The sequence below is a fragment of the Brachionichthys hirsutus genome, unplaced genomic scaffold (assembly GCF_040956055.1).
Source record: "Brachionichthys hirsutus isolate HB-005 unplaced genomic scaffold, CSIRO-AGI_Bhir_v1 contig_179, whole genome shotgun sequence".
NCBI lineage: Eukaryota > Metazoa > Chordata > Actinopteri > Lophiiformes > Brachionichthyidae > Brachionichthys > Brachionichthys hirsutus.
This window is the reverse complement of record NW_027180418.1, coordinates 99,466-114,082: the sequence shown is the minus strand read 5'-3', so window position 1 is coordinate 114,082 and position 14,617 is coordinate 99,466. Positions and strand designations below refer to the sequence as shown.

General features: G+C 39.5%; 1 protein-coding gene across 1 annotated transcript in view; it reads right to left on the bottom strand.

The window, feature by feature from the left end:
* LOC137914789 (CUB and sushi domain-containing protein 1-like) overlaps positions 1-14,617 on the bottom strand; it is a 116,352-nt gene that overhangs the window by 26,164 nt on the left and 75,571 nt on the right. The window contains 12 exon segments of the mRNA XM_068758285.1: positions 79-252; positions 446-643; positions 2,210-2,395; positions 2,793-2,981; positions 5,031-5,177; positions 5,650-5,721; positions 5,816-5,932; positions 6,397-6,510; positions 7,615-7,695; positions 7,794-7,939; positions 11,997-12,174; positions 12,586-12,774. Coding sequence (XP_068614386.1) covers positions 79-252; positions 446-643; positions 2,210-2,395; positions 2,793-2,981; positions 5,031-5,177; positions 5,650-5,721; positions 5,816-5,932; positions 6,397-6,510; positions 7,615-7,695; positions 7,794-7,939; positions 11,997-12,174; positions 12,586-12,774 — 1,791 coding nt within the window.

Here is a 14,617-nt window from a genome sequence, read left to right as displayed (position 1 = left end):
TCATATTAATCACACTTTCTTTATCCCAAATTGGAGGACAAAACCAAAACACAGCCAGTCAAATCTAATGGGCCTTACCTAGACACCTCGTCTCCGTCCCGCTCCACAACCCATTAGCACCGCACTCTCTGACGTGTGAGCCCACCAGCGTGTAACCATGGTTACACATGAATATTGCCGTGGCTCCGAATGCCGTCAGCATCCCCAGTTTGGTTCCAAACGGTGGAACAGGCAGCTCTCCACAGGAGATGACTGAATGATAAAACAAGTCTGATAATGTCGCTAGTTTTGCCAAGTTTTTTTTTAAATTACGTGTTATAACTCAATTTAAAATGAAAAAGCCAAAATACAATCCAAAGTAAAAAAGCTTGTCTGTGTTGACTCGTATAAAACTACAAATCATGATGTCACTCATGATATTGTTCATGCTTGTGTCAGCACTTACTCTTGCATGTAGCATGGTCATCTGATCCCCCCCAAGTGCCGTTGGCAAGGCAGCGAAGAGTCCGATGACCCACACCCAAGTAGTACCCTGTTGAGCATCCCAGCATCACCATAGAACCAAATTCTCCCAGCCTACCAGAGAGTAGATGGTAGGTCATGTAATCTGACAAGGTGCCCTCAATGCTGGGACAGTGGATTGCTGGAAAATGAAAGTGAAATCAAGTTGTAGTTTTAATAAATCATTCACTTAAAGTTTTCAAAGTAACCTAACTTTTGGATAACATATGAGATTAGTCAACGCATGATGAAAGTAAATGCCAACTCGTCTTTATAATCTATAAATCATGAATTGCAAATGAATAACACTCTTACGTTTGCAGTTTGGTAGCAATGTTACGTATTCAAGAACCTTTTTATTTTACGTTTTATTAGACAAAGAAATGTTCGAGGGCCCGGCTGCTAACAACACCGCTCACTCACAAACAACTCTCTACAGTATCAGAAAAAAGTCTAGACAGTCAGAAATCTGTGAATCCAAAAAACAAGATTAAACTTGAAATGCCACTTTCCACTTGGGGGTGCGAGCTGCCATCCCATTGTGCTGTGCAGCGACCCCCCCCCCCCCCGGCTTGTGTCTCACCATCAGTGGGAAAGAAGCAGAGGCCATGCCAGGAGGAGCATTTGCTGATTTTATGTGACTTCTTGATTTTTATGTCAGCATATTTCTGAATATGTTTCATGTTTAGAACCTGATTTAAAGTTATTTAAAGTAAGTATTAACACTATTTATTACTCACAGTATGACTCTAATGTCCTGTTAGCAGTCGAACCTTACAGTCAGTCATTTAACACTTGCACATCGTTGTTTTTGCTAACGCTAGAAGTTAAATTATCCCCATTCATTCAGCCTGTTCGAAACGGGTGTCGTGCATTTTTATTCTGTCCACGTATGTCTGGTGTAATTCAATTTGAACAAAGAAAGGATTGTAGAGAATAGAGTAGTTGCTGTCCTGTTTGCAATGTCGATGTGAAAGAGGCCACTGAGAGACATCACTGGAATGATTGGGGCTAGAACAATGGGGGCATATACAGTGTAACAGCGATAGCAAAAATCATGTTGAAATGTTATTACTGACAAGAATAAAAATAAAAGAAGCATATAAAGAGAAGAAAGAATTGTACTAAGAAACTATTGAATGAATAGCCCAACAACCCATCTTGGAAATTCATTATAATCACCAGGTCGGTTTACAATTTATTTTAAAATATATTCTATTTTGTCTGCTACTGTTCTCTCTGTCTTTCTACCTCTGTCTCTGTCTGTCTCTGTCTATCTCTGTCTCTCGCTCTCTCTTAACCAGTCCACTATGAGTCTTAGGTTCTGTTCAAGGTTTCTGCCTGTTAAAGGGAAATTTCTCCTTGCCTCCATCGCCAAAGTGCTTGCTCATGTGGGACAAGTTGGGTTCTATCTTTCCCTGCAGGTGTTTCCTTTTGCATCTGTAAAGTTCCTTACTCTTATGATTTGGCACTATATATATTTCTTTTCTTAATTGAATTGCTATTGTAATTATCACCTTCCTCAACAGGTTGGGTTTGCTAAATTGCTGCAGGGAGGCTAAGAAAACCAAGAAAACTCCTCTTAGTCCATTGAGGAAGACTGACATGCCCACATAAAAGTTAATTAAAGCAACCAGTCAATGAAGCTTGAGTAAAGATTCTCACTTCTTACTACTGAATTCCCTGAAGTTATGGCAAAATTACTTACGAAGGCATCTGGTGGCAGAGGCAGCATTACTCCAGCTCCCATCTTCCAAGCAAACTGCTGTCATTGGAAAACCAGGGTCAAGGTGGTAACCATGATCACAGTGATAGGCGACCTGGCTGCCAACAGTGTACTGGTTAGCATGGAAACTTCCATTCCCCACGGACTGTGCAACTCCACATGAGATAGCTGCAACACCAAAAAGAGAGAATAATTCTTTAATATTTTATTTCTTTATTTACTATTACATGTTCCTGCAGGGACAACACAAAAGAAAAAATCTTTAGAATTAACTTGCATTCGATTGACATCTTTTTTTCTGGGTAGGAAGACACGAACCACAGAACAGCAAACAAACTGCATGAAACAGCACAATACGTACAATTCCATCATAGTAATATAATTATAATTAAATATCAATGTGATAAAAGCAATAAATACAAACCTAGCATTGGTCAGACACCATCAAAGTAAAATAAGAATTAGACCACTAGATAGTACATTGCTTCCCGTCTTTAAGAGGGATTTTTAAGACTTGCTGGCTTTTAACCATTTTAAAGATATAGAAATTCTTTAAAGTCTTTACCTTGACAAAATGGTGATGGTGAATCCCACTGGAAAAGCCCATTAAGGTGTATCCTGCACGTGGCATTGCTTGATCCTACCAATCGGTATCCACGGTTACAATAGAACTGAAGTCTGCTACCTGGACGTAGCTTGGTCTGGTTGACAACGCCCCCATTCAGTGGAGGATCATTAATGCTACAGTAGACAGCTGAGACAAAAAGACAGAGAGGACAATCAATGAAATAAAAATTTCCTTGACCAAAAGTGAACTAGAAAATAGACAGATGGTGGATTAGACAGATAATCTGGTCACCTAAGGTGCAAGATGGATTAAACAGTCATGATGTAAGATGCTATGCTAACTGGGCTGTAGTCATTTAGGGAAGATAAAGGCCAGAATGTTAATGTAAGACAAAGTTTGCCGAGTTGAATAAAGCTTAAATTGCACTGCTTTGGCACTGGAACCAGACAGGATGTCTACCTCTGCAAGGGAACCTCTGCACTGACTAAGGCATGAAATGTCCTGCAGAATCCTACATATATGGTCTGTGCAGGCATCTAACATAGGATAGGTTGGGGTTATTTTAGTAAAGAAAAGTTAACATGAAAGCTTTTAGCATCGATGCTCCCATTACCAGATATTCTGGATTAAAGACTGCCTCATTTATTTAAGATAAGATCTGCATCCCTCCTGGCATCACAGCTAGCGAGTGCTGAGTTTATTCAACATAGAATGATTCATAAACTTGTGAACTAGTTACATATACAAAAGGAATACCAGTAGCAATAAAAAAAAAAGTTATTCTAAAACCTTTTCAAGAATTGCAATGTTTTTTGTATTATTGGCCTATCTGTAAAGGCATAACTGCTACAGAGCAGCAGAACAGACAGCAATGGGCAAATTGGCTCTGCCTCCACTGTCTGACAGATTCAAAGGTCCACCTGGTCTCTGATTCTCACCCTTCGGTGTCATTCTGAAGCGTTGGCTCTCTGACTCCAGTCGGGACAGCAGACACACACCATAATTTTCATTTTCACACATGAACCTTTTGTTTCACAAAGTATCTCATGCCTCCCTCTCACCAATGAGTCATATGGCCTCCATCTGATCCCAGCTATTCCATCTGCACCACTTGTTTTATATTTTACAGCTCTTCTCTATAACGGGATCGTATTTGATCTGTGGTTGCAGAAATATTCAATATGGGAGCAGAAACTGAGTTCTTTAGTTCCTCACTACAGTATGTTAACGTTATTTATAAAGAGACATGGACTTGTCTTGGATTTTATCCCAGGGCCACACTATTAGAGGATCTGCACTGGCGATGACACTGGAACTGTATGGGTCTAAAAAGCTTGGCAATTTACATCTGCATACAGTAAACGTAACTAGTTTGCAAATGAAAGGAAAACAGATGCTGCATTTATCACAAATGAAACAGTTGAAGAGAGAAATTTGTATCATAAACAGTGTATGAAATGTTCCAAATGCGACTAAATAAATGGGAAACCAAATACAATTTTTTTGTGATTTGAAATCATTTGTGTCATTCTGCAGAGATCAGTGACTGAAAAGCTCATCCAGCAGTGACACCATAATGGACAATGCAGAGGCAAATAATGACATACACTATTTATTGGCGCAATTTTTCTGCACACTGATATTGTTGCATGCATATATATTAACACACACATACACACATAGTGGTCATTTGTGATCTTCTGACAAGTTACACCAGTCACGAGGCTGGACCTATTGGACCAATTGTAACTTTAGGCTGCTATGGCGTTCTACCGTTCTACCCCCATCCTGTATCTGCTCCGACTCCTGCAATGCTAAGCAACACATGGCTGGCCACACTTGGCCGTTTCATTTCAAGGTTCAGTGGTCCAACTGTCATCCAAGCTTACTGCATCTGCCTGTACCAGTATCTGAAATAGTTAGGAGTTATAACATACGCTATTGCCACTCTATTTTCTGACCCCTAGTCATGCACATTTGAACCATATTTAAATCCCACCCTCTCTAATGTAAGAGTAGATACCTGGCAGGTTGAACATAGTTATATATTTATAAATAAGTTATTTTACCATCAGTGTTGTTTTTGTTGCTTTATAGAAGGAAACAACTGTTGATATGTTTGGGGTGTTACTAGGCAAAACATATCAAGTTTTGTTTTTGTTATTCTTCCAATTATGAAAATTAGAATCCACGTAAATGAATGTAACAACATCAAATTAAAATGAATTAATATACCTGAGTATCGTATCTTGAATCCTCTTTTGTTGGTTGCGTGATCGGTCGACCAGCGTAGATAGAGCTGGTTTGTTTTAGACGTGAAGTTCAGCTGAGACGAGTGGTTACCGCTCAGAGCGACCAGCAACGGGCTCTGCCCTGAGGAGCCTGGAAAAACAGGCCGAAAGGATTTAACGACTGCTGCCTGCATGGCATGATTCCATGTGCTCATGCACAAACACGCATGGAGTTTGTGAGGGTGACACCATCGTTACATTTTTTTTTATATCCTAATTACTCCTCGTACACCTATTCCTACTGCAGCATATTGTTTACTTTCACCTCGGTTTTACAGGCAACTCTCCACCTGTTCTAAACTCATGCTGGGTACAGTTCATTCTCTGTCAGTTGCTGGAACACATCCAAGAATAGATGAAAAAAGAGATGCTGTCAATAAGTTGCATGCATGTAACAAAACTGTAGGAATTAAAATAGCCTAACCGCCTGGTATCAAACACCGGCTACTTTTCATATGAAATATGACTAAATAGATAGAAATAAAGTTGAGCTTGTTGTTTGCATGTCTAGTTTTAAAAAGTAGCCAAACAAATGAATTAAAGAAAGGAGAGGAAATGCGTACCATCAAAAATCTCGAGTTCATCAAACTGTTTCTCGCTGTGAAACATCTCTACGTAGATGTTTATGGTGTAACCTGCCAAAAAAGTTAACAATCATTTTAAATCCCATCAAAAAAAGCTACATCATTAGGTGTGTATCACACACATAGAATTACATGCACACTCTACCTGGAATCATATGTAGCAGCCATGAGCATGTCTGGCTGTTGGGGTAGTTGCCTGGAAACCCAGGGCTCAGTATCACCCCTGATGATGAAGACCGCTCCTCATTGGCTGGGCACTGGGCTGGAGGGGTAATAGCAATTGATCGAAACAACTGAAACATGTTTTTGTGCGCTGTTTTGCAAATTTCTAACTTCAAATTTACGTGACATTAATACATCCATCTATTCTTCTTGGTCTGAATATATATATTTTTTCCAAGGAAACAAGCAAAGAGAGCATGCACCCTATAAATCGTATAAGAATGAAATGAAATTCAGGATATCTGAATCTAGCTCTGTTAGACTGATTCAGACTTTTCTTTTTTTTAAATGCATCTTTTTTGAGCTTCATAACTTTCTTGTTGTTTAATCGCTGGGATACTATATTAATGAACACAATATTCAAACATCACAAGTTACTCCAGCAATAGTTTCAAACCCTTTTGGACTAATTTCTTCATCTCTCAGAGATGCATGACAAAAAAAGTGTGTAATAAGGGGCATGTAGTGTTTCTGGTTCCAGGGTCTCACAGAGTGCCGACTTACCTTTACATGTTGGGGGAGGTGCTTCAAAAAGCAAATGGGAATTGAGTTTACACATCAGCTCTGCCTTTCCGACCAGCGTGTATCCAGGTAAGCAGCGAAACTTCACAATATCACCTGAACAGAAAAAAATACAAATTATCCTTGAGCTCGTTCCAATAATGCTCTTAGGAAATAATGGTGATGACGTCTCTGAGTTACTTCAGCTAAATGTAGATTTCACAGTTCATTCACCAATATTTTTGAAGGCTTGTCAGATTTCAATGTTAAATTATCCCAAATAGCCTCCTTGGCCTTTTATGACCAGCGTCACCATTGTTATGAAAAGATGAAGGCCTAGTCCCACTATGGTTAATGCAAGTCACAGCAATTTGACTTTGACATCTTTGGAAACACTCACTCTGGAGTCGTGCTATCATTCTCTGGATTACTGTTTGATCTGTATTCCCTGTTAGGAACATCATACAGTTGTGTCAATAGCAATATGAGGAATGATATAGTCTGTCATAGCTCTGGAATTTGCCTAATGCACTTAATGTTTCTTCAAAGGATGAAAAGGTTATAATGCTCAAAAAGATGTCTGCAGAAAAATTGGCTTCTTGTGCTCTTTATGCCACTTTTGAGGGTAACTTGATCTCGCTGGGGAAATCGCAGCATTTTTATAAGATTACAGCTGCTAATCTAAATGGCTAACACATTTCAGTGTCGGACGCTTTGAGTAAAGCACAGAATAACAAATATCAGCGGGAAATCTCCTAAATTGACTTATTTTCAATGACTTGGTAGAACACATTTCGTGTACCAGAGGATGAGCAAAATGGTGTTTCAAATGATTTAATAAATTACACAATATTACCAGGAAAACCTTTTTGTCGTTGTGTCTATTTTACATTCATGGACGTTTATGTAACAATGCTCTTCATGTATCACATAGCTTTTCAGAAGCACGGTGCTCATAATGAGCACTCAGGAATACAATCTTGGCTGGGTTGGGATATGGCCTGTTTGTCAATAAATTTTACTACACAAATATTCTAAATGATTGAATTTTCATTTAAATTTCCACTTGAGTGCATGGAGCCAAATGTTTATCCTGATTTGACAACTTTTTAATACTTTCCAGCTACTTGTGCAAAGAGAAACGGTCCAAGAAGTATCAGAGAGCCTCTCTCCATCCATCCATCCCTTACAGTTTCTTTACTATCAAAAGGTAAATTTTACCTATCTGAAAGTCTTCATCTTCATAAATCACCTCTGCATTCTCCACAACAGGTGGATGAGGGCATTTCTTCAGACGGTAGGCTGGAGGGAGGTGCAAAACAGTTATTTTAAGGCTCTAAGGCTATATGTAAGGGAATCTATTCAACAGATGTGTGTGACCGGATGTACAGTTTCTGTACCGTGGAAGTTGAGAATGAAGAATCCTCCAGTTGAAAAGTCTGAGTGAAAGTGGATCAGAACCTTCAAACTGGTACTGTAGGCTGACTCTAAAGCTGTGTTTCCACTGAAGACTCCCAGCTGAGGACTAGATGTATCTGGGCCATCCCTAAATAAACACACACAATCATCATCGCTTTTCAAAACCATTTGAAAAAAGACCTAATCTCCACAGCACATCTTCAGAAACGTATCAAGGTCATTTACACAAGTGCACCACTTGTTCAGAGCACTTTAGTCTTCCATCTGGTGTATATTGCACCTCAGAGAAACACACTCCAGTCCCATAACCAAGACAATAAAGACACAATATATATTGTAGAGATTCAGGGAAGATGCAGAATATAAGCCCTGTTCTATTTTAGGATCCAGAGAGATGAAAAGAGAATGAAGACACCTGATGACACAAGACAAAGCAGGACACTTTTAACTTAAAGCAGCAGAGCTATGGAGAGAGAAAAACCAAAAGTGAAATAGTAAGTGGCAGAAAGATACAAGGTCTCTCTGAAAACAGCATGAAATAAAGTTAACTATTGCTATCATTTAATTTACTTTACACCTCACACAGGTACACATCCTCGACTGCTTTTAATTTAGTCTTATATACTAGGCAGAAATATGTAGATTTTTCACATTAACCCCCTCCCAAAAATTCAACCCATATTACTCTGAGGGCTCCAAAATAAAATCAGGGTTCTGGATCTGTATGGAGTTCTTATTCAAAATCAATTGTGGATTTTCTTTCCCTGCCTTGATTTAATTACCAGCAGTGATTTCTCATTTACACACTGACAAACACAAAGCACATATCTGTTATAATCACATGCATGGTCATTGGAATGGGAGCAAAAACATTTTGAGCACACTCATTGAATGCTTCCTGTGGATTAAATGCTGAACTTCTCTCATTAAATATTGAATGTTGCTAAAAGGTTACATTTCCTAAAGTTCATGAATATCCAGTTTTTTTTTATTTTTTAATGTTAATGAGCATGCATTGGATTAAACTAGGGTTTTAAAATTTTAATTGGTTCATCAATAATTCTAATCCTTATGAAAGCATTGAAATTAATTTCAAAGGTGCAATGTAAGGTCCATTAAATAAAACTTGACTTTTTGTGCTTTCTCCTTCCTCTCAGGACTTTGATATTTATGTTATTTCTTCTTTTTTGCTTATTTTTCTGTCTTGTATTATTATTATTATTATTTTCTTGTCCCAGAGTGTCAGATTATCTGACTGTTTACAGATGAGGAGCATTAATATTTTGCACAAATAATGAATGGCACATGCAATTTAATGTTTCTAAAGAGTCTGCATGTGATTTTCCCTGCCCATTATTCAGTGAAGCCAGACACCGTCATGTGGTAGATCACAGAGAAAGGTTGGCTTCAGTACTTGACATCTGGATGCAGCCTGCTGTCCCATACAGCCTTGGGCAGCAGACAGAACACTTAGATATGAATAACACAGGGCATAGTAATGTAACCAGTCAAGTTGGGTGCAGGGAAGGAGGAAATCAGCACAGCCACTCAGAGCAGCAGTACAATCAGGGAAGAGAAAAGTGAAAGGTAGGCAAATTAGAGTATAGAAAAGGACCTCTGGCTTGTTTGAATGTGACAAGTTGTTAAAATAAAATGTTTACCCTCTTTATGTATTGGAAAACGTAGTCGATGGCTTTCTGTAAATGTAATTTTTATCAATATTTGAGTTTCTTTGGTTTCCTTTAATCCAGTACGACTCCTTGGATCATACTCTTGGAGGCAAATTGTGTATTAAATAGAAAGGACATAATAATCCCAGTATAGGCTTGGGCAATCATGGCATTGGTGCTGTGAGTGGCAGTGTAAATACATTTCTTAGTGTTGTGGAGGAAGTTAAAGTAAATAATTTCTCAATGGTCTTGCTCTTTCATTGATCACAGCGGTAGCATCCACACATAATACATTTTTCAAAGGATTTCTGAAAGTCAAATGCGGCAGCTGGATCAGTTAGTGATAACACTGCAACTCATGGTTGTGTATAGTCTATGTGTCAGACAGAAGGACTTCATGACTATGACATACTGTACCGATCCTTAGGCTGATTGCTGTGTCATCTTTTTAAAAAGGGAATGCAGACATGAGTGTGTATTTATTTTATAGCAGATGGCGAGGTTGGAAACGCTCCTGAGGGCTTCTGAATTTTTACCTCTGCCAAAGATCTTATTTTTCACCCTGTGTTTGTCGGTTGCGGCAGGATTATGAAAAAAAATTATATGGATCTGATTTCCAAGAAACCTGCTGTGAGGATGGGTCTTGGGCCAGAATAGCACTGTAAAGTTTCAGTTCTGAACCATTTTTTTCTGAATTTCTCAGGGGATAATGCATGGATCTTGATTTTTTTTTAACAAGTTATAATAACAGCAACCTGCATAAGTGTTTGTATGGAGGTAGACTGGCCTTAGATTGTGGTTACATGGCTATGAGTTTTGGAGAAAGCTTGATTGAATTAAAAGGGACTAGTGCGCCTTGGCAGCGCTACATGCACTAAGCACCATTGTAATTATTGTTGTTTTAATGTGCCAAGGTACACTCTGAGCATCTATCTATCCATCCATTGTCAATAACTACTTGTCCTGTGAGGGTTTTGTGTGTGTGTGCATATAAAAAATTTTAACCAGTGACCAGTGCACTAATAATGGATATTTTTGATCTGTGGGAGAAAGCTAGTTTACCTGGAGTGAACTCATACAAACCCCACAAAAAAGGTCCTGTGAGTTGAAAGGAAGCTATAAAGAGCAGCCAGCACAACTTATTGTTTAATAAACCTTTCCCATGGTACTGCATCGTAGCGTTCTACATTTCTCTAGGGTGTATGTTCAGTGTATTGAAACTTCATTTAAGGTATAGTAGGTTTAATTCACTGCAGTCTCAGAGTAGCTGGATCAACACTGTCCAAACTCTAATTTCATTAAAGTTAAGGCTGTACCAGAATGAGCTCATAAATACAATATAAGCCAAGATTTTAGTGCAAAATCTTTGAACATATTTCTTTCCTCCACCTTTCTAAGCATGAAAAGTTCATTTATTTATCTCTGGACAAGGAAAACGGACAACAAGTTACACTGAAAACACTGTCTTTTCCTTCGGGTTCTTTCACTGGTACACCTGTAAAGTGCCTTGAGATAACATTATGTTCTGTATCTGGCGGTATTAAAATAAAAATTGAAAGACTGTCAGAAAACTGTCTCTCAAACCACCAGGATATGAGAGAATATAAGATCTGTTAAAGCTCAGATTAACACTGATCTCTGTCAAGAAGAAAGATGGCCAAAGCCGCTATTTCAATGACCTTTCATCTTTCTGGGAACAACTGTGAGACAATTATTGATGGTCTCCCTGAATTGAAATCTTAAGGCGGAGGAAGGAAGATAAACCAATACACTAAATATATTTAACACATATATTTTGCTAACCTGCAATATATGAATATGTTTGTGATTTCAGACAAAAATCGGCAATATCAATTTGCAATAACAAAATACCTCCAAGCCAAGCCTCTTTAAAGATGTACTGTATGTATAAAATGAAAGACAAACAACACCCAATCATCAAGCAAGCGCCAGCTAATCACAGAATGTTATCCACCTTAAAAAGTTCACAGTCCAACATATGTTTTTTAAAGAAAACCTGATGCTGACTGAGCCTCTGTAGCCATTTCTTCCGAACCGACGCATGTTTGTTTGAGTCAACCGAGCCCCGATGGCTTGGTGGACCCGGCTCAATTGGCTCTTTCATTACATTGCCCACCACCCACTGAATCTCATCATTACTGCCATAGTTCCTGAGATCTCTCTGGGTCGGCATATGGCCTTGGCACTGAGTTAGATTGAATTGGTCAGTGGCCCCCATTTTAAATGCATTATTCTCACATTCCCTTTTATAAGGGTCCAACCTACAATCTAAATCCCCATAAATACTGCAGGAGAGTCACCACGTATCGGGACTCCAATAAACTGATATCCCTTTGTAACAACCATGTGATGTACAGATTTAAATGATGTTGAGTCCATGTTATTTCATGATCACATCATAAATAACTGCCATGTTAATACATATCCTTAAAGAAGTAAGAGTTCTATGTATGCATGTACAGCATGTTCAAATATGAGCTCACCAAGACTTACCAGACTGCGATGTAATCAGTGACTGGCTCTGTCTGCAATAAGGTAAAGTTGATATAAACTCCATGTCCATGGGGAACAGTGATGAGCCAACTACAGTCTTGAGAGTTGGGGTATTCATTGGGATACTGAGGTGAATAAATGGTCCCATTTTCAGCTGTGGCATTATAGCCACAAGGTGCTGCAAAAAGCAGAAAGACGAGATTAACTCTTTGCAAATTTGTCAATTTATTGTAATGTTCCAGGACTGCAAGGATCAGGAAAAGAAGGCAAGTATGACTGTTGAAGTAAGGAATACAGTTCATTACTGGCAGGTTGAAAAGTAGAAGCAGCAGTAATAGGAACCATGCCTGTGGTATTAATGCATGTAGCAAATCGACAATGGAATATTTACTTTTTCCGAGAGCGTGATTGTAAAAAAAAAAAGAGATTCAATTTACTGACATTTTATTAAGTTGAAAAAACTTAAAAAATGTCTACATTTGAATTTTAGTTGATAACATGATGTATGTGAATATTCTGAGCTAAAATGTATTAGCTATGTAATGACATCAGTCAACAGACATAAACAAGTATTTCAAATTGCTCTTACCCTCACAACGTGGAAAAGGGTGGTTCCACTTGCGGTTATTCCCATGCAAACACGTTAGCACTGGGTGTCCAATCAAAACATAGCCAGAGTAACACTGAAAAGTTACTGATTGGCCAGCACTGTAATCACTGTTGATGATGTCACCATTGGGGAAAGGAAATGGGCCCAGGCAGTTCTGAAGTTGGTAGGCTAAAAACAGAAGGAGATGAAGATAAAAGATAAAATGTCAGGAAAAGAGAAGTGCAAGCAGGCAATTAGAATACGGCTGTATTTGTTCCTTGGTATTCTAGTGTGTGGCCTTAACGAGTAGGCGACCCAGTTATGCTCCCTCTACATATGTAATGGATGCATCTATGAGTAAATCCTTCACTGCTTACATACGTGTATGTGTTACTTAATTTGACGCTGATACACGAGAGGGAAGTCTCTGGTGAGAAGCTTTAACAACAACACATATGGTGACAATCACAGCAGGATGGGATAATGTACCAATCGATACAAAAATCAACAACAGTAGAGCTAAGGATGCATTAGTGGTGGTCTGAGGCCATTAGGTACAGAGACATGAGAAGAGTTCTTCACTTCAATATCTTCCTCTTCAAACTGCATTGTCGAGGGAATGTGTCGGCACACATTTGTCGTGCCGTGCTTGAATCGCAGCTCCACCGGCCTCACCCATTTCCAGTGGCATTACCCTATTTCATCAACGTCACACGTATCTATAAGCTCTCTGAACACATACCCGAATACATACATCACCCTGTCTGAGTGCAGGGAAATCATATAGAAGTCTTTACACAGCAATCGGGAAAACACATATCAATCCGGCCCATATTCAGGGTGAACCTTTATCAGCAGCGCGCTTGTATTTAGTGCACATCTCAATCTGTATGAGACGCTAAGTGCCTCCGTCATTTTACTGACAGAGGCGGCTGACTATTGAGAAAAACCTTTTGGTAAATCCATCCATCCATCCATCATCTTCCGCCGCTTATCTGGGTCCGGTGGCCCCGAGAGACATAGTTTTCCCAGCGTTCTAGGTTTTCCCCAAGGCCTGCTCACAGCGGGACATGCCCTGAACATCTCCCCAGGGAGGTGTCCAAGGGGCATCCAAAATAGATGTCCAAGCCACCTCAGTTGACTCCTCTCGATGTGGAGGAGCAGTGGCTCTTCTCCGAGTTCCTCCCTGGTGATTGAGCTCCTCACCCTGTCTCTAAGGGTGTGCCCAGCCACCCTGGAAACTCATTTTGACCTCTTGTATCCAGGATCTTGTCCTTTCGGTCGTGACCCAAAGTTCAAGACCAAATCGAGAGCTTCGCCTTTTGGCTCAGCTCAGTCTTCACCACAACAGACCGATACAACAACTTCATCACTGCAGCCGCCGCACCGATGCATCTGTCAATGTCACGCTCCGTCCGTCCCTCACTTGTGAACAAGAGCCCAAGGTACTTGAACTCCGCCACGTGGGGCAAAGACTCCCCACCAACCCGGAGAGGAAGATATGAGTGACAAAACAATTATCAATACCAGGTCAATGTAAGTAAGCATCAATTGCCAGCCCTCGAGGTGCAGGTTATGAAAGAAGGTGGAAGAGGATGTAGTAAAGACACAACAGTCCAACGTCCAAGAAAGCACTATCTCAGACTGCCATACACTAATAGTCATATTAGAGCACCTATGGGATGGAATATCTTGAAACATCAATATTTTATGCATTAGCATTATGCAAAACTCTTATCCAATGAGGTTTGGTGGATGGCTACGGATAGTATCTTCTCCAAGGCAGTAGTGCAGAATCCAATTGAGTATCATTGATGGGGAAAGGATAATATATTCTATCTGTAGCTGGATGTGGGTTAGCCTATGGGCTAGTTTGTAAGCCCTGCTCGAGTTCCTCTGTCATGTGCCCACAGTGCACAATTCTTGTCTTTGAAATGAAGCACTTAGAGCCATACGTAAAGCCTTGTGGACATAATGCCAGTTTCTCACATGGGCTTTCTAATAATCCATCTCTTTTAATGATGAGATAAAA